The sequence below is a fragment of the Falco biarmicus genome, chromosome 1 (assembly GCF_023638135.1).
Source record: "Falco biarmicus isolate bFalBia1 chromosome 1, bFalBia1.pri, whole genome shotgun sequence".
In the NCBI taxonomy this organism is placed as follows: domain Eukaryota; kingdom Metazoa; phylum Chordata; class Aves; order Falconiformes; family Falconidae; genus Falco; species Falco biarmicus.
The window spans coordinates 68,666,796-68,686,772 of NC_079288.1; the positions used below are offsets into that span (position 1 = coordinate 68,666,796).

The 19,977-nt window shown below is 45.1% G+C and overlaps 1 protein-coding gene across 1 annotated transcript in view; it reads left to right on the top strand.

Moving 5' to 3' along the window:
- Nucleotides 1-14,830: 14,830 nt before the first annotated feature.
- The window catches only part of CHIC2 (cysteine rich hydrophobic domain 2), a 31,686-nt gene continuing 26,539 nt past the window's right edge, over nt 14,831-19,977 (top strand). Inside the window, exon 1 of the mRNA XM_056333016.1 lies at nt 14,831-15,163. Coding sequence (XP_056188991.1) covers nt 15,045-15,163 — 119 coding nt within the window. The 5' untranslated portion in view covers nt 14,831-15,044. The remainder of the gene's footprint in view (nt 15,164-19,977) is intronic.

Here is a 19,977-nt window from a genome sequence, read left to right on the forward strand (position 1 = left end):
GAAGGGCGATCGCGTTCTCGTTTGGCAGATGCGAAGCGGCGTTTAAAACCGACTACGGATCCCATCCCACTTGACTCGGGAGAGGGAAGCGATAATTGTGCTCTAAAGCAGAAAACCCAGAGTACGCCTGATTACCGGAGGCTGGGGAGGGACTCAATAGCCGTAACGTGTTTAGAGACGGTTGCTGTGCACAAGAGCCGGGCCGGGACGCCGACACCCTACCAGCCCTCCCGCGCACCCCCTCGCCTGCGGTTAAACCCCAGGAAATAAAATTGCTGCCCCCGCTTTCGGATGGAGACGGCGTTTCCTCGCCCCGGGACCAGCAAGGCTCAGCGGTGCAAGGGAGGAGAGGGGCCGGGGTCTGGCCCCGCTGTCCCGTCCCGGTCCCCAACCTGCCGCGGGCAGTGTCGCCGTGCGGGGCCCCCGCCCCGAGCGGCCCCGCTCGCCTTTCCCGCCACGTCCCCAAGCAGGCACGATGCAACAGTGTTTTTAGGGACGCTCCCGCACTCGGCGATCCGAGGATTTATGGATGGCAATTAAAGTTTTATGAATTGCAGCTGAGGCTGGTTATGGAGCTATTTGAATGTGATTAGAATTCAATTAGAAAGTGTTTACCGGCCGGCGGGGCTCCGGAGTGTAAACAGACAGCTATTCCAGCAATGCGCTAATCCCGCGTCTTGTGACAACAATTAGGGACTCGCGGGGTTTAGGCGGGTCGGCTCCCACCTCACCTACTTTTCCCCAAACTGCTGCCGAGGGCGCAGCCGAGGCCCCGGGCAGCGGCGGGGCCCAGGACCGCTGCCTGCGGGGCCGCCGAGGTGTGGGGACCGCGGCCCCCGGGGTGCCCGGGGACTCTGCCTCCTGTGCTCCGGTGAGATTTTAATCACCGTCACACTGCACAAGAATAGGCTTTTGCCCGGCTCTTCCCGTTTAAAACACAGCTCATCGGGCAAAGAGTTGAAATAATCTCTGTGTTTTCTTCCTCTTTTTTTTTTTTTTCCCCCTCTCCTTTTCCCTTTATGAGAGGCTATTCTGGAAATGAATAACAATAAAAAAAATCCCCATCGACCTCAGTGGAAAAAACTGTCTGCAGTGATAGAGTGGATCTGGGGAGGGGGCTGTCGTAAGGGAAGGCAGACAGAGCAAGAGTCGGATCAAAATTGCAATTTGTAATTGTTATAATAAACCAAGTGCAGTGATAAAGGGGGGGGGGGGGGGGGGGGAGGAGAGGGAAACCCACAAAGAAAAACACACCGCTGAAAGCCAGAGCAAGAAAAGAAGTCATTTGAAAGCAAAGATATCCCAAACCAGGCGGAATGATGCAAGGCGTGCGCCCACATCACATCGGCCTCGTTACAATTTTATTTTTCAATAATTCTGTCCGATAAAATTTCATTGTCCATTAAGTAATCCCCGAAATGAGAGCTCTTATGAGCCTATAATGAGCTCTAATTGCTACGACTGGGAGAGCCACGTGGAAGGATTTAGAAGGTATTAAGCAGTTGGGTACAGAGCACAGGCTGTTACCTAGCCATTACTTTCATAATTCAAGGAGAAAATTAGTCCTTTTAAGGGAAAATCCTTTGATTCCCTTCATTCTGCTCGGGGTGACAGAGTATAGCTTTGTCTGCCTTTAGTTCAAGACAGTGTAACAAATGAGAATGTAACGAAATTGCCCCCTTTTGAAAGTGGAGCAGTTCAAAAAGAACATCAGAGCCGCTCCCCTGGTCCGCCGAGCGCAGGACTGGGTGCTGGTCCCTCTTTTCTTCCAGATGTCTCTAACACCTTTATGTAGAAGAGATTCACGGCTTAAATGACAAAAGCAACTCTTTCTCTTCCCTCCCCCAACCCCCGCAGCTCCCGGCAGAAGAAAAAGCCGTGTCCGCCCGGGGAAAGCGCCGGCTTTCAGCGGCGCATCTCCGCCGAGTTCACGGGAGGAGCTGCCTCCGTGGAAAGCGCCGCAACCGGCGGACACGTTTCCACCAGCCAAAAAAAAAAATATAAAAAAATCCAACCCCCAAACCCCCTCTGCAGAGCAGCCGTGGTGGCCAGCATCGCGCCGGGGGACATGCGGTGGCGCTGGGCAGAGCGCGCCCCGGGCTGGGTCGGTTCCCAGGCGGGAAAGCGCCGCTCGGAATAAAGCCGTGCGTGGGGAGGCGAGGGGCCGCGGGCTCCTGCGCTGTAATCGCATTTATTCGCTAATCTAACATTGATTTCCTATTAGTTTCCAAAACGATCGGAGATCTTGAGGCCGGATTTTGTGAAGCGAACGCAAGCAAAAGACAGGACTTGCCCCCAGCTCCCATTAAGGAGGTCATTATAAAAGCGTGAACAAGTCTATTAATGTTTTATTGAAAGCGCATCGTTAACTTGTATCCATCCTTTTCTGAAAGTGGCATTGTGATATTGCTGTCTGTGGCACATCTTACCCAATATAGCCCGAGATTTCTCCATTATCTGTAACCAAGCAACACTTTCTGAATACCAAAAATTGAAAAGAACCGCTTAGTCTTCAAGAAAGTCCTCAATAATAGTGGAAAAGAACAAAGATCCAGGAGACAACAAAATGCCACAGGGGTGACTTTTCATGAGCAATTATCTCTCATTAATCAGAAGAACAGCTGCAATATTAATTTTCTCTCTTTCTTCCTCTCTTTTCACAGTCCCCAACATTTGAATAATCATAAATTTTGATTTCATGGAGCAGCAACATTGCCAGCGACTTCGAGACACAAGCTACCTACGCAGGGCGCACGCTTTGCACATAGCTCTTATTTTAAGGCTGCCAGAGAATAAAGAGAAGAAAAAAAAAAAAAAAAAAGAGGAAAAGTTTGGGCTGGGTTGCTTCTCCCCCCCGAACCGCCGCCTCCCTTGCCTCGGAGCGTGGATTAAACCAGCAGCCCCTTCCCTCCACCCCTGCCTCTTTCACTCATGGAAAGTAACGGGCGAATGTACCGAGTGTCTGCGCTAGCTTAAAGCGTGGGAGTTTCAACAACCTCGCTGTCCATTTAACTTCCAAACATGAAGCCAAGCGTTGTAGATCTGTCCAAAGAGACAATCTTTGGGCGTAACACGCATTGTGAGACATCAAAAGGCCCTGGCGTTATATGCACTAAGAAGTGCATTCAGCACGGAGGGTGCAATGCCTCCCTTTTCAAGGGCTCAGCCGCTGATTGTTTAACAAGCGACGTCGCTGCGGCGAGAGAACCGCGCTCCTCCAAAGATAAGGATGTAACATTAAAACCCGCTTTTTTTGGATTTCAAAGAATCTAATTAAGGGTAGGGGCCGGCGGCGGCCACGCCAGGGATGGGAGCCGTGGTCCAGCTCCTCGCTGCCCGGGGGGACAGGGCAGAGCCGAGGCCGAGCCCCCCCAGCTCAAACCGCCCATCCCCGGGCACCATCGTTCCCCCCGGCCCCGGTGGGCAGAGGCGCGGAGCCTCCCCGCGGAGAGCCGCTCGCAGCCCGGCAGCCGGCTCCCCCGAGGGGCCAGGAGGTTTGCGGGCTGAGGAGGGGGGAGCCTGCTTCTCCCCCTTCCCGCAGATGCAGCTCCCCGGTGCCCTTCCCCTCCGTGGGAGATTTCCTTCGCCCCCATCCCCGGGCGTAAATCACCCCACCTCGACCTGGCACGGCAGCCCCGCCGGGAAATCGGGTCGTTTCCGAGGAAAGAGCGGGGCTGGCCAAGGCCTGAGGAGCCCCTCTGCACAGGGGAAGGCCGGGCCCCTGGCTCCCCTTCCCCGGGGCCGTTGAGCCCTCCCGCACACCGCCGTGCCCGCCACCCCGGGGCCTGCCAGGGCCTGAGCGGCCGCTGCTTGCTGGAGAGAAACGTGCCCCCTCCTTTGCCCCCTCGCAGCCCTCGGAGAGACGACGCTGCTCCCGTTTCACGTTGTCCGTGCTTTTCACAAAGATTTTTTTTTTTTTTTACCTGATTAGCAGCAGATTTTTATGTGCGTCCTTCAGGGTGGCTGAGACGAGCGGCGTTTGAGTGAGCGCTTCAGGACGCCCCCAGCAGCAGCCTTCACCCCATGCTCTCCCTTTACCGCCTGACTCTGTCTTGTGCCTTTACCTGCAGGTCTGCTGTGTCTTTAATGTAGTGACTGACCAGCTGGCCTTATTCTGCTAGTTTTTTATTTGGAGTGGGAAGTTTCATTACTCGCTTCACAAGGCTCTTCCTAAGTGATTCAGGTCTGTACTCAGATACGTAGGCAGGTATGAGCCTTAATGTGCTCCCTCCTCAGCCCTCTTAAAAAGAGTATCAGCTTGTTGTTAGGTTCCCTTCAGTGTCTGGATGCAAAGGAAACTTCTCGTCTGGGCCTTCTCACCACAGTGAAGCCTACACTGGTGTTCTACACTGTCCTCCTACAAGAGGAGGCTGCAGACAGGTGGGGGCAGGTGTTTCCTCCCAGGTAACAAGCAATAGGGCAAGAAGAAACAGCCTGAAGTTGAGCCAGGGGAGGTTTAGACTGGATATCAGGAAAAATTTCTTCACTGAAAGGGTGGTCAAGCATTGGAACAGGCTGCCTGGGAAGGTGATGGAATCAAGATCCCTGAAAGTGTTCAAAAAACATGTAGATGTGATGATTAGAGGCATGGTTTAGTGGTGGACTTGGCAGTTCTGGGTTAATGGTTGGACTTGATGATGCTAAAGTCTTCTCCAACCTAAATGATTCTAAGAGATCACAGGTAGGAGCTGGAGAAGGAAATGCCCTGTGAGATTAATGTTATCTGCAGTCTTGTCTGGTATTTCTCTAAGCCTGGCTTTGCCATGTCCCTAGTACTCTTCAGATATGAGGTAACATCAGACCAGGCACTCCAGGCAGTTTGGGCTCTGGTTTCATTAATGACCTTTGTTTAGACCTCCAGCGGCTAAAATTGTTAGCTGCTACAGATAACTTGTATGAAGGAAAGCTGTGATGGTGTATCTTTAGAGGAGATAAAGCTAAACCCCTGCAACAGTCTCAGGGGTGGTTTACGGTGGGAGATGGAGCTGAAACCCCAAGCTCATGTGAGTCAGAACGAGGATTCAAAATGCTGCTGTGGACTCTGGAACATGCCAACCTTGACCAGTTTTGGTTTTACATTGATGTATCGCAAATCAATACGAGAGTGACATTCTGTAGTAATGCAGGCCCCAATCCAGTAAAGAACATGGGAGTCTGTGTAATACTAAGCATCCTACCTCATTTCTATCCTTGAAATTCAACTTTCATGAATTTCGTTCCTTAGGTTGAAGCATTCTGCTTGACAGTGACCAAAAAACAGTCTTTTGAATTTGCTACCAGAGGAAATGCTACTTTTTAAAAAAACAGATTAATGGGAATGGACATTAAACACTGCTTGTGAGAAAAATGAAGAGGTCATTAAACATGTCATATGTTGTAGGAGCTACCTGTTTCACAGTTTGAAAATTGTATGAATTTTGATTTCACTTCATTCAGTCTAAAAAAATAAAATGGCTATAATTTCTTTCCTTTTTCCTGTAATGGAAGTATGGATGTGGGACAGTTCAAGATCTGTTGAGTGATGAAGGAACTATCTAAAGGAGAGAAGATACTCCTCCTGCAGACTCAGGAAGCAGAAGGGAATACAGTTAATGATGGAGTTCCTCAAGGATAAGTCTCAGAAGCAGTTGAATTACTTAATTTGTTTTCTTGGCATAGCCAATAGGACTTCACTATGCATAGGAAAGAAGTGAAGTCACTATCTGTGGAGCCTGAACTGTCACACTGGAAGAAGTGGATTCTCTGAGAGGAGGAGTAATATAAGTGCATTGACAAAGCCAACGTAATCTAGGAGCTCCATGGCTGAACATATATCTTTGTGACTGAGGCACCTGGGCACATTAATCCATGTTTACGAAGAGTCAGCGTGTCATGGTCAGGTGACAGGTGTCACAGAACCTAACAGGCAAGGCCATTCCACTAAGGAGATGGAAAACTAAAGCCACCATGCATAGGGAAACCTTGTCTGAGGCAGCAGACAGTTTTCCATGTCCATCTCAGAAAAAAACTAAATCAGAGCAGGTCCAGAAAACAGCTTTAGGAGTATAGTGTTAGAGGAATGTGGACCCTCATGAGAAGAGAAGACCCAGAGAGCGGAGATACAATTGTTGCTTATACCGGTGAGGTAAATATCCACAAGAGAGAAAAGCTAATCCATCTGAAGAAGAGTACCACCACAAGAACAGGCGGATATGCTCTGGCCATGTAGAAATTTACCCTGGAAATAATAATAATTAAAAAAAAGCTTCTAAGTATGACAGAAATGAAGTTCTGAAACTCATTGTGGGGTTTACCAATGGGAGTATGAAATAGAAGTAGTTTTCAGAGAAAGCCTGAGACATTTCTGACTGTTATATAACAATGCCTGAAGTTATGGGATTTTTTTCTGGAGTGAAGACACACACAAAGACTGCTTAATATCCATTTTAACATAGTACTGACTTAAAATTAAATTGTTGATTACTTGAGGGAATGTATTTTCTAATAAAGATGCTGGATTTGTATTCCTAGAAACTAAGGTTTACAGGGCAGCTAGATCATGGCTGGACACAGTACTCTACTGCATCTTCCCTGTCCTCTATCCTATACCATCCATGTTCATTGCCTGATTAGTGTTCTGGATACCAACTCTGCTCCAATAGGAACTGTTTCGGGGTTTTTTTTTCCCATTTTATATTTTCTGTTAAGGTAATGGAAGACAAAAGCCACGTGTGCCAAAATGAAGCGTTTTTTTCAGATGTCAGAATAAACATTGGTCTGATTTTGATACAATCCGGAAACCTCCACAAGAAGAAACCTACCACCTCATTTCTTCAGGTCCCTTTTCAGAATATAGTCTTAGCTTTGTCCAAGCAGCTGTTACATGAAAACAAATCTCTAATGGCTGTGGCTGGAAGCAACCCTTTTTCAGTTTCATCCCTTCATATGTATTTGCATCCTTTATTTAAAATAAAGGAACAAATTCAAAAGTTTCAGGAAGCAGAGCATTGGTGAGATACAGGATAGAGGTACCCTACCTCTTGCTTTGCTAGGAAGAAAGTAACATATAAAAGAAGGACACAATATAAGCATGTCAAAATGGAACCAAAATGAAGACTGTTATTAAACAAATATCAGACAGTTTTGCATAGCCTGGCTCTTTATATTTATAATGAATACATTGTTCAAGCTTGTATTCAAAACTTTCTGAAAAATAATGGAAACAAAGCAATTTCACATATTTTATGATGCTGGGTAAGTATATTATTAGTTTAAAGCTTATTTAGTGTTCAGGCTATGCCAAAATCTAATGGAAAAAGAATGACAGAAGTCCTGAAAATTATTTTATGAGGTTCAGAGCACTATTCTGGTGAAAAGGAAAGAGAGCAAAATGGGGGGTGGGTGGGGGGGGAAAGCAGTATGAAGCTTCTGAAGAAGGAAGAAGTATTGGAACCGAAACGGCCAAGAGATGTAAGCTGGAAGGTATACGTCACAATTTTAAAGTACAAATAAAATATAACTACTATTATACATTCAGCAGATGAAAAAACATCAGCCAAAAAGTAGAGCAGTACTGAAGAATAGCTCAGACTCAAGTGTCTCCACTTTACCAGTCTGGGTTCTCTCTCTTACACTGCAGCTGAGCCAAAGAACTAATATTCCCATTAAAACGTCTGTATGTCTAGAATACAATTAACACGACAGTGTATAAGAGGTATGACTGCCTGCACTTTCAGATATACTGTGAGAGACTTGTTACAAATCAGAGGACGGAAAGGTTTGGGTAAAATACTACTCTCAGTTACAGAGCTGTAAGACAGTTACGCTGCAGCTCTTCTGAATGGTGCGGTGGGAGTAGAATTTGGCCTGGTGTTTTCAAAGGTTAGTTAAACAAAATATGACCTTTTTCAGGCTAGGGGAACAAAAAAGGTCAGCTCATTCTCCAGAGCTACAAAAGGTCTTTCAAGGGTACCAAAGAAATAAAAATAAAAGCCATGATCACACTTCCTAGATGCACACATAGAAACAACATTTGTATGTTAAGGTATCACCCAGTGGGAAAAACCCTGGGAGCTTCCCAATCAATGACAGTCCTGCCAGTAATTCACCCACCATGGGAAAGGTGTACAGATTCAAACAATTTTGGCCAAGGTCCCAGAGCAAGATAGTTATGGAAGTGGGATTTGACCCAAAGTCTTCTATCTTTCAGCATCTTGCAGTAAATAACAGTGTCTTACAAGGGAACTTTCAGAATTGCAGTCTGCTGAATCTGATTGCACTTTAATAACTCCTTGGGCAAAGGATGCCTAATGCAGCTTCCCCATTCCTTTGTGGGTAAGAGTTTATACAGGTTATTCTCCTGCTTGCAAAGACATTGTGTGGTACAAGTTGTCCATTGTGTACAAACAGATCAGTTACCCAAACGTCATTGACTTCATTCTCTGCTGCAGATTAGAATTGTTACTCTAGTCCCTTCAAGGAGAGAAAACAACTCTACTCCAATGTCTCAACCAAGCTGCAAAGAGATTTAAAAATTTGATCCCAAAGGGCATTTGAATCATGTGTGCGATTGTTTCCTCTGCTGCTTCTTCACACATACATCAAGAAATTTTAGCATTCATATGGTGATAGTACAAAGCACAGACGTTCACCCAGCTATACCAGGCCCGATGCTTAGGGCAAGACCGCTAGCAGCCAAAAGTGAACACAAAGAAGGAATAGGATTCTGAAAAGAGGCAATTCCTTTCCAATATCTCTCTTGCTTCAAAAGGAAAGTAAGTTTCTTTTTCAGGCTGCAGATTATTTCCAACCCCTGTGCTTTACCACAGAGGTTGGATTGGTTATTTGTTCTTTACCTTTCTCGAGGACCTCATGCTCTAGGAGCATAATATATTCCACTATAAGTGCTTTTGTTACACTTTAAACATCTCAGAACATCTGGTTTTTTCATGCTTTGTGAATCATGCCTCATACTATCAGAAAGAAAAATATCTGCTTGGAAGCAGAAAAGATGTTATTTTAAAGATGTTCAAAAGGAAATAAAAATGTCATATCTGAAAGAGACAGGTGCTAGAAATCTCTCTTTGCTTATATGCAGTAGTGAATGTATTAGCATGTCCTAATATTAATGAACGGTAAAGTGTTCATCAGAGGAAATCTCAACTGTTCTTGTTTTGATGATTTTAAATGAAAGACATCCTTCCCTGTTCTCTTTAGATCAACATTTGTCACAGTAATTAATGAGGAAGTAATTATAATGCAATTTGTCAGAATAATCTGACAGGCAAAGAATTATGTTCTCAATCCTAAAGGAATACATAGTTCTAGTTTTCCAACAGATTGGGTACATGTGGGTGGCATAGCAGAGGGTATTTGCCTTTAAGCAGGATAAAACTTTGGCACTTTCTATTCTCAAGCAAAAATGGACAGAGGCATTGTCTAATTCTCTAAAATATGTTACATGAAGGTATTTTATCTTAACAGATTAGTAAATCTGATTTTAACTCTTTCTTCATATAAAAGATCCTTCTTTTTATAGTGATTTGCAGTTCAGTTGCATTAGTTGCATCTTTCAGTTGCAGTAGTCACTTGCTGTTTCTTTAAGATGGTGAATAAACAGCTTAGTCATTGGGTGATATTTACCAAGAGAAAAATAACTGTCTTGGAAATAAACTACAAGATGTGGTATTAAAAGATGGAAAAACATAGAAATAAGGAAAAATACATTAAATTACAATCCCTGCTGATGTTTGGGGGTACAATTGTTCACTCCAATAGCAGCTAGAATAGCTCCACATTTGTCCCTGGCTTTTTTGTTTGTTTTGTAATTATTTTTTTTCTAAGATAGAAGTTGACCACAGCTTCACCCAAAAAACAGCATCCATATCTCTAACAGATACAGCAGAGGATTCAGCCCACAGTATTCCTTGATACTTTTCCACACTTCCAACATATATTTGCCATTTTAAGAATATCTTACAACCCTGGAACTTGCTTTTCCATTTGTATGTTTATATGACTGTGTTTGTGTTTGATTTTAGGGGACTTTACGCTTTTGTACTTGCAGCACTGAAAAACTCCATCGTGTCAATGCTACATCCCTCTCACATAAAATGAAAAACAGAGACTTTTTGTGCGTTTCTGTTTAATTGATGTGATTACAGGGGGGAAAAAGAAAAAGCAGCAAGGATTCTGCTATATTAGGTTCTGATATTGATGGGAAGGGAAGAAAGAAGTGACCATACATATTTCCCATGTCAGTGAATCCTACAAGAAATAAACCCCCACTGTCAGGCCTAAAAACAGCCAAGAGTTTATCTTGCCTGTAGGTTATGTGGAACACAAGTAGGTCTTCAAATTGAGCATATGACAAATTCTTTTTGGATTAGGAGATTCTGCCTTCAGTAATGTGTTGTCATGCAGTTGTTGAAAGAGCAGGAGTACCCAACTGCATGCATCCACAGTTTTAACAGACTTACAAACAGAAACTACGAGGACTCTATTCTTCATTTTGTTATATGTAAAGGAAATTCTGAAAAAGAAGGATCTCCTTTTCTTTTTATATGGGATCTATGCCTTCTGCACTTTATTTATGACTTAGAAATCTGAGTCTCTTTCAGAAATACTGTTTTCCGTATAGAGGTATCTTTTGAACTCTCCTCATTAACCTTATACAAATGCAATATAGGAAGTTAGACCAAAAGGAAAACAAAATAAATTCCTGGACAGGAGGAAAAAAGAAAAAAAAAGGTGAACTGGGTCTAATCAACATATCTTTTTACTCTACAAGCTCCCTCAGTTCTGCATCATAAAATCAATAACACACTTCTGATTTACAGGCTTGACACTTTGGTGTCAAGACTTGCCTTTGTTTTTTGCAAAGAAAACTTTGGTTAGTTTACCTGTGGTTTTGCAGAGATTTTTCAAAATAATCATTTAATCAGCAAGAAACAACACAATGAAAGTGGTCAGAGAAACAAATGCAATCCCGTGGCTCTAACAGTAAGTTCTGCTGTGTTATTTGTAGCTACTTGCCTGATCCTGACTTTCCCTTTCTACATTTTTGCAACACCATAACTAAAATCTCATTTTTAGGTTTGGTTTTGTTGTATTTTGTTTTGTTGAAACTCAAGAGGTGGTGGTGACTGATGCCATTATCAGGAATGTTTACATTATCAGTAGCACTTTAGCCAGGCTTGTTGAGAGCAATGGGACATTTAAGCAGGACAGAAGAGCCAACCCAGAGATGGGAGGCTCTGTGCCAAGGCAAGGGACTGATGTAAGAGGAGGTCTCGGGGCAGAAAAAGCAAAGCACAACCTGGTGTGAGTATCCTTGGAGGTTTGCTACAGTTTTGTAGCTTTGCTAAACTCTCTCTGTGGTGTCAACGCATGTATATTATAGACTATTATTTCTGTCTTCCTCTCTCTGGCTTCTGTATCCTTCTATCCTCCCCTGCTTGCCCTCTTCCCTTGCTATCACCACCCACTCTTGTTTTCTTTCTTACTCCCTCTCTTCTCTTAATTAATCAGGGAAAGAAAAAGAGAAGCTGTTCCTGCCAGCTTTGCTTTGCTGCCGAGTGGTGGTAGGAGTTCAAAGAACAAGGTTACTCCTGCACCTGCTGCTTGTTCTTTGATGCCCTGTTGCACGAAACAGTTTCCTTCAGAAGTCCAACAACGTACTAATTAAGAAACGAAAAGACAGGGAGAAACAAGCCAAGGACGGTGGGAGGAATGAGATGAGTGACAGCGGAGAAGATGTTATGGGGAAGCAGGGTGAAGCAGCATTGACAAAGGGGGAACTAGGGAAGAATTGCACAGAAAAAGAACAGGGACAAATGATGAAGGAGAGGAAAATAAATAAAGGAGATGGGAAAAGAGAAAGCGAGGGAAGTGAAATAAAGAGCTACAGAAAAAGAAATGTGACAATGTTTTAAAGTCCCCTTTAGATTACAGCACGCAGTCCTTACAGAGCAGCTCCGAGGACAGCGAGTGACTCAGTCACAGAGTTGTGTGTGGCACCAGTTCTGGTCCACTGAACTGTTATGTGCAGTGAGCAAATCCACTGGGGAGGGCACTGCTGCCCGTAACAACAGCACAGTGCTCTCCAAACCGGGTGTTAGGTCTACTGTCCTTTATTTAGATATAAAGAGAGTAAGTGGCCTAAACCCACAATCAGTACGAGCCTGGCGTTGCTCTCTTTGTTCCCAGGGAAAGGACAATGCACTGTAAATGTGAGAGGTGTCCCACCATTTTGGGTCAGAGTACACACCAGAACAGTCACAAGCAAATGCTGTGATATGAAGGCACAGACTCGGGAGTGTGCGGCTGGTGGGGGGTCTGGCACATGGCAATGAGGTGACAGCAGCGGAGGAGCGACTGTTCGCATGATACTCCTTGAAACAGAGGGGCAGCCCATGGCAAGACCTTCTTCAGTGTGTGGTAGGAGGCAGCTGCACAGAATGGGGAGTTCACTTACTGCCTCTCAGGGCAGCCTAGTACTGCTGAGAAGAGTGCAGAGTGTCGGCGCCAATGAGACAGAGAGACACAGCAATCTCAAGATTAAGATAGTTCATTTCTGCCTGAAGAGCAAGATCCTAACGATGCCCACGTGAGATGATTAAAATGCTACTTAAACTGAATTTTTCATATATGGCTTCTAGCTGTGTACACTTTGGATTTGGTGTCTGTCTCAGACGTCTGACATGCTGAAGTACCTAGTGCTTATCACTGCAATCGGTTGCAATGCTCTGAGCCCACCAGGTGCTACAAAACACGTGCTGAAACATCATGGGCATCTCAACCTAGAAACCTAGTACTTCTGCTTAATATCTGCCACAGCTCTTCATCCGTTAAAGGCTACCACATCCTGAACAGCTGGAAACAGCAGACCATGGAACAGGTATTTGTTAGGTAAGTACAATACACCTAATGCAATAAGCTAGTCGAGGGTCCTGGGACCTTCTTTCTCCTTATCTCAAGCTCATGAAGCGAGCTAACCAAGCATGTCACCCCATGCGGCACAGGGATCTCAGACCTCAAACAGGATAGTTGGCTCCTGCAGCACTGCTACAGGCGCTCAAGTGTGGTGCAGGTAAGCTCACCCCTTCAGTGTTATTTCCAAGATTTCCAGCATGGTGCTGCACAGCACAGGCTCTGATTACATGGCTGCCACTGTGAAACAGTCATCTGAAAACAAACAAGTTACCAAACTCATCTGTAGAGTGAGCTAGCACAGGGAGGCATAGCTTCACTGATACCAGTGGATTTCCTCTTGCTTTTGCCAGTATTAAGTTTGGTCCATTTTCTCAATTTCAGGACTGTTAGACAGAAGCAATGAGTCATCAGTCCCGCTAAATCCAATTTCTGTATGTGACACACATATGCAAGAACGGTGACTAAGTAAAGAAAACACACATAAGCATACTTGTATGAAAGCAAACTATTACTCAGGGGAATCCTGTGTTATTCTGTAGAATTCTGTTATTTGGGAAATGAAACCCGTTGCGAGCAGCTTGTGACAGAAGTACTGTCACATTTTTCCAGTGTGACAGTAAAAGGTGCTGCTTTTTTCCTTCACAGTAAAGACAGCGTCATAGACTATCTCACAACCCACACTGCTTCTACCCTGGTTTTACAGAGCAGTAAGAACCATCACACCTTTGTATATACTTTATTCCTGAGAAATACGCTACAAGGATCATTATGAGGAATCGAGATTAAGCGGCAACGTAGTCTTTCAGAAAATAAGATAATCAGTATATATACTGTGACAAGACAGGAAAAACCTGCAGATTTCAGATGAAAAATGATCTAATATGAGAAAGGGGCTATTGTAATTAAGATGTATGGAGTAAAGTGCTAGAAAAGAAAAGGGGAATGTAGAATTCTCTTCACACTCATGAAAAGCAGATTCAGGCCCAGTTTCTTGACTGTTTGGGGCTGAACCCCATAACTGGCACTAATCTATATGTTAAATACTGCTGCAAGTACATGATCCACTAGTCCACCCTGTCAAATAAAAGAGATCTGCTCTCCCTTCTTAAAATGTCACCCTGCTACTGCTAAATCCCATGTCAGCACTGCCTGCCCCTGTTGTCACAACAGCTGATGGCCCACCCATTGCTAAGGCCATTATGCTTGCACTGGCATTTTCCAGCCTTTGCTTCAGGTTTTGGTTATGACATATACCAAAACTTCAGAGAGAGAACAAGAGTCCCATTCATTTTTAGGGTTTTCTGATTAACTTTCACATATATAGTCCTAAAAGGGGCCACTCCTCTGCAATTTCATTGTTTGTCTGCTCTGTGCTCCCTGCAAACAACGGTCTCGGCACGGTGCTTTCCACAGAGGGCTGAAAGGCTTCTGGGGAGTCGGTAGACCCTGACATCAACAGCACCAAGGGACACAGGAACACGTGGCACTGGCCTTCACCTGGCCGGGCCGGCCTGGGTTATGGCCCACTTCCCTCCCATCCCATTGAACTAAGCCAACGGGCCCAGGGGGCAACCCCCCAGCTGACAGCAGGCGCGCTAAACCCCTTCCTTCTGTTCACTGGTGCCCAAAAAGGGACTAAAACCAGGGAAAAGCAAACACTCGGCTCGAAGAAGCGAACACCCCCCTCAAAGGCCCGCGAAAGGTCGCGGCCGGGCCGGGCAGGGCCCCGCGGCGGGCAGCGCTCCCGCCCACGGGCCAACGGCCGCCCGCGCGCTCCTCCCGCCTTACATCGGGGCGGCCGCGCGCCCCGCCGCGCTCCGCCCCCGCCCCGCCCCGCGCGGAGGGTGGGTGGGGCGGGGGCGGGGGCGGGGGCGGGGCGGGCCCCGCGGCCGGATGTTGTTGTTGTTGTTCCTGCCCCGCCCCTCGCCCCCTCCCCCCGCGGAGGGTGACGGGCGCTTCCTCGCCCGGAGCCGCCGCTGCCGCCGCAGCCGCCTCCTCAGCTGCCGCCGCGGCTTCGCTGCCGCTCGCCCCGGCACCGGTGCGTCCCCGCCGGCCCTCTCCCGCCGGCCTCCGCGGCCGGACCCGTCGCGTCGCCCCGGCTACTCTCTCTCCGCGGACGCCCGGGCCCGGCCATGGCGGACTTTGACGAGATCTACGAGGAGGAGGAGGACGAGGAGCGGGCGCTGGAGGAGCAGCTCCTCAAGTACTCCCCCGACCCTGTGGTGGTGCGCGGCTCCGGCCATGTCACCGTGTAAGAGCCGCGCCGGGGCCTGCGGGGCCGGAGCGGGCGGTGGAGGCCCGGGCGACGGGACGGTGGCGGCTGCGTGCCGGGCCTGGGGGCGGCGGCGGCCGGGGGCGCCCAGCCGCCGATTGCAGCTTGGGGCGAGTCGGGGAGGTGGGCTGGGGGAGCACCGGGCCGGTACTGCTTCCCTCCTCCCGTTGCCCCCATGTCCGTGGAACTGCGAAGGGGCTCTCTGCGGCCCCGCTGGGTAGCTGGCTGCCGCCTGGGGCTCGCAAGCGGGTGCAAACCTCTAACGAGGTGCTGAGGAAACAGGGCTGTGACTGACAGAGGAATGTGAGGTATTTGTCCAAAATGATGAGCTGTCAGGAAGTAAGGTCCCCGTGTCCCTGCGTATAGCAGGTATGTGCCAGCACATGACCGCCTGGACTATTGCTTAGGGTTGTTTATGTATCTGTTGCCCACTCCCAGTTAACATGTGGCCGCTACTATAGCTCTGAGAACTTTTAAGAAATAAGAGATGTCTGTGAGTCAGATAGGTACATGTAAAGTCATGTTGAGCTGTGATTGATAGGTGTTGTTTCACAGTGTTTAACACGGGAGCAGCTGTGAGTTTTGTTTTGTGCATATTTGGTGTGTCTGACAATCTGGCAGCAAGTGACCAGGAGTTAGTGTAGGACTTCTCAGTAATGTAACAGATGAGTGTATCTTCCCTTCAGTCAGTTCTGTCAGGCTCACTCTTCTGAAGTGTAGTAGTTGTCCATTATGATGTACAGTTTCAGATGCTGAAATATCGACCTGGAGACGAAATGCAGCAGTACAAACTTTTTTTTTTTAGTATTCACTGTTCAGTAGGACTAGGCTTACAATAGAGGCGTGGAAGTTGAAGGTATTGTGGTCTGTTGTTTTGAGTCCCATGAACTCTCCTGATTTTCAGATACTGACCTGTCCAGAAATCTGGGGTTAAATTATATTGGTTTTGTGGCACTTTGGTACCTTACTGCTTTAATACTTGGTTGACATTAAGTAATACTAACAGCTGGGCAGTGCAGTTTGCTGTCTGGTTAAAAACAGGAAGTGAGACATGACAGAATGAGGGAGATTTGGAGGGCTGCAAGGATGTGGATGGGCAAGAGGCTGAGGACACCCCGTAAAGGATCAGAGGCATGTAACTGAAGTGTTCAGCATATGACTGTTTATTGTAAACAGAAGTTGTTACCATCCAGTGACTTCTCTGAAAATAAGCTGGTAGTTGTAGCCTGTATCTGGTAAACAGAGGAAACCCACAATTAGATAGTTTTCATATTAGCAAATGCGAAAGTGTAAAGAACTGAAATGGAGGCACAGAATGGTTTCTTCTCCAATACCAGAAGTAAGTTGTGCGAGACAAGATCAAGGCCCGTTAGTGGAATGTGAAGAAGCTTGCATAGTGTCTGTGACTAGTAAGGGCATTGTGGTTGAAAGATGGTTGCCTCATTAATTGTTCATTAGTGGTCACTAGCTAGTTATTAAGATCTTCCTTAAAATGTTTGTTCTTTAGGTTTTGGATGAGCAATGAAATATGAACATGTACCTCCAAAATCAGGCAGCTGATCTCCATCTACTTTCTTTATTGCACCAGGTCTGAACAGTTCACTAAATAGCATCAGCCACTTCTACCTTTGTACAGCCTATAACTTTTTTTTTGTCATTGATTGAGAAGCTTATTATTAAAAGTTAGATCACTGTCAGAACATTCACTTGGTGGGTTTAAGGAATAGGTCAAGTCCTGTGTATATAATGAATTAGTCTTGCCTGGTGTTAAAGTATGTGTGTGTTTTGAAGGTCTGACAAAAATTATCAGCAGTTAAGCAAATACTGATCTGTCCCTGGCTCTGCAGTTTAAAAAGTTGCTGACTGCTTCTGCAGTGAGTGTATTTGAACAGAAACTCTCTTTTCATAGTCTATTGTCATATCCTTTCTGATCTTACACAGGGGTCATAATGTTCAGTTTGAAATATGTCATTTACGTGACTACAGATTAATGTTGGAAAGATGTTTACTTTTACTTGATTTCATCCTTTCTAAGCTGGGTAGTTAAAAGCAATTAAAGCAGGTGAACATTTTCCAAATAAAACATACAAAGGCCTTGCCTTTCCAGGGTGTGGGGCTTTTGATGAACACTAAGAGTTTTCTTCCAAAGCTCATTGTTTGGAGCATGCTGCACACAGTTCTAAAACTTTTTTTTTTTTAAATGTTATTTAAATAATCAGTTAAACTATTTTCACACCAACAGAGTTTAGATAGCTCAGTAATCAGGAGTAATATTTGACCTGGTTTCTGATAACCTGAGGTGATGAATTCTAATGGCAAGAAACCCGAAAGCTGAGAAAATGTAGAACTTTACATACAACTGAATTGAAAGTCCAAGGTATTTCATGCTTCTAAAATCATATGAGGGTGGAAAGAGAGGTACATGGCGAGTTTGAAATTGTGAAGAGAATATTTGTGGTAATTGTGTCTGATTGTGTTTTTCAGTGGCTGTTTTCTGTGCTTTCCTGTTCCTTGACCAGTTGAGACATATGTGCCATATATATACCAGACTGTATTAGTTAGTAGTACTGGATTTATTAGGTTTTTGTAGTCTTGGAATGAGGGAGAGCTGTTGTGATGTGCTAGTGAATGCCTGTCTGTGCTGTTTGTCATCTTGGTGCATTGTGTGTTGATGCAAGATAACTGTTTGGAGGGGGAAAAACCCTCACAAAACATATTTTCACCCAAGTCAGTTTCTTTAATATTAAACTTAAGTCTGCTTATACATTTTTGAATCTTACTCTGTATCAAGGACATATGAATGGAAACAGGGTTATGTGAGAATTATGGATGGAGTGTGTCAAGATTTGTGGAATACTTTTTATTTTGTAAGGGTTGAGAACATATGAAACTAAGAGTATGGTTGCAAGCAATGGAAAAATGGTTTAGTGTCCCCATAAGAGAGGACAAGGAGGAAGAGGATAGCATGTGTTTGTGTTAGGAAGATCTGAGCTGCAAGCTGAGAAAAGGTTGCAGGTTGGCTGTGTCCTATACTGTAAACTCCTGTACTTCAAGGATTGCACCTCTCACCGTTTCTTTCTCCACTGTACATAAGGGCAGGAACTCAGCTGAACCTTTCAAGCAGAGTCATGTTCAACAAACACTCTTTCAGGTTCCAGGAAGGTTAAAGAAAGTACTCATGCATGAGGTGAGCATGGATCTGTTGAAGACGTGATACAGACTGGGAAAAGCGTAGAGCAAGCAGAGAAGGGTATGTGTCACTGAAGATGGGAGTATTGTGTAAAAGAAATGAAGTTGCATATGAGGACAGCTGTCTGAGGAAATGCATCTCCAAAATACTGGTTGTTTGATTTTAAGACACTTTTTGCTGCCTTTTTGTTGGAGCTGTTATGTCTTTACAGTGAAGATGTGGTAGTGTTCTGTGGAGTTTCTAGTATTTCAGTTTCCACATTGCAGCTTCCAGTCAAGAGTGATAATACTGAGATCACATAATTACTTACCAAAGCTTTTAATGTATGGAGCCACCCTTTTTTACTGCCTGCATATAGTGACAAAACTGGAACATGGAAAGCTCAGAGTGATAGTGGTAGCTGGTTAAATTAGCTTTCATGTTTCAGTTTTGCTAGCCCACCATGTATTAAGCATCGCCACAAGCCTTGAGTATGGAGTCTCAGTTGCTTGTAACTTCACCAAAGTGTAACTGTATTTGGCCAGTAGTTTCTGTGCCTCACTCTACCTCAGCATTTTTGTAAAATCAGATACCTCTAGAGCCTTTCCAGTAAGGTTGTCTTTGTCAGGCATGACTTTTTGTGGTCTCCATGAATGTTTGCTTGTGTTTGATGAAGCTATCAACATTTGAATACTTTTGGATCATGCATTCATAAAAAAGCGTTGTTTCTGTCCTGCTAATTTCCCAGCCAGTCTTCATCATGAGACTGAGCAGGGCTTTCCTTGGAATGATATACTTTTGTGACTTAACTGACAGCAGGGAGACTTCCCTGTTGCATTGATGTACCTGCTCATGCCCCAGAGTAAAGGTCTTCCTCAGTATTCTGGGTAGAGGGACAGATGAAATTCTGTCTTATATCTTGGTCAGGGGCTTGGCTTCATTTAGTTCTTTTAACAAGAGCTACTTTGGATCAAATTATCTTTGTGGTTAGCCACTCCCTTATTGCTCAGATTTTTATTTAATTCCATTATTCATAGTAAAACTCTTCCGCATGTTGAAGAAGCATCAAGTACATGAAGATCATTCTTTGAAGGGGTATCTCTTTAGACATCTGTCTGATTTGATGAATTAATTACATAGTAAAGGGGTGTCACCTTTTAGCTTTGAGACTTCTGATGGCATCTGTGTATCTTGAGCTTGGAGTCCTTCCCCTCCTTTCTTTTGGGGAAAGGGTGGATAGTCCTCCCATCATGGAGTATTCAATGGGATTTTCAATGGTAGAGGTATGTTTCCATTAAGTATAGTTTTTCTTTGTTCTATGTTGAAGTGGTAAACTTGACACGTTTCTCTGGTTAACAACTTTCATTTGTTACTTCACCAGTTTTGAGGGATTTGAGGGAGTTGCAGAGCTCCTATGCTAATTACAAATACTCAAATATGCTTAGGTGTTAATATTAGGTGTAAATATTATCTTAGGTGTTAATAAGGTCTCCAGGGAGACCTTATTGTGGCTTTTCACTGTATAAAGGGGGCTTAAGAAAGATGGAGAGAGACTTTTTGCCAGGGCCTGTGGTGTCAGGACAAGGGGCAATGGTTTTAAACAGAAAGAGTGTAGGTTTAGGTT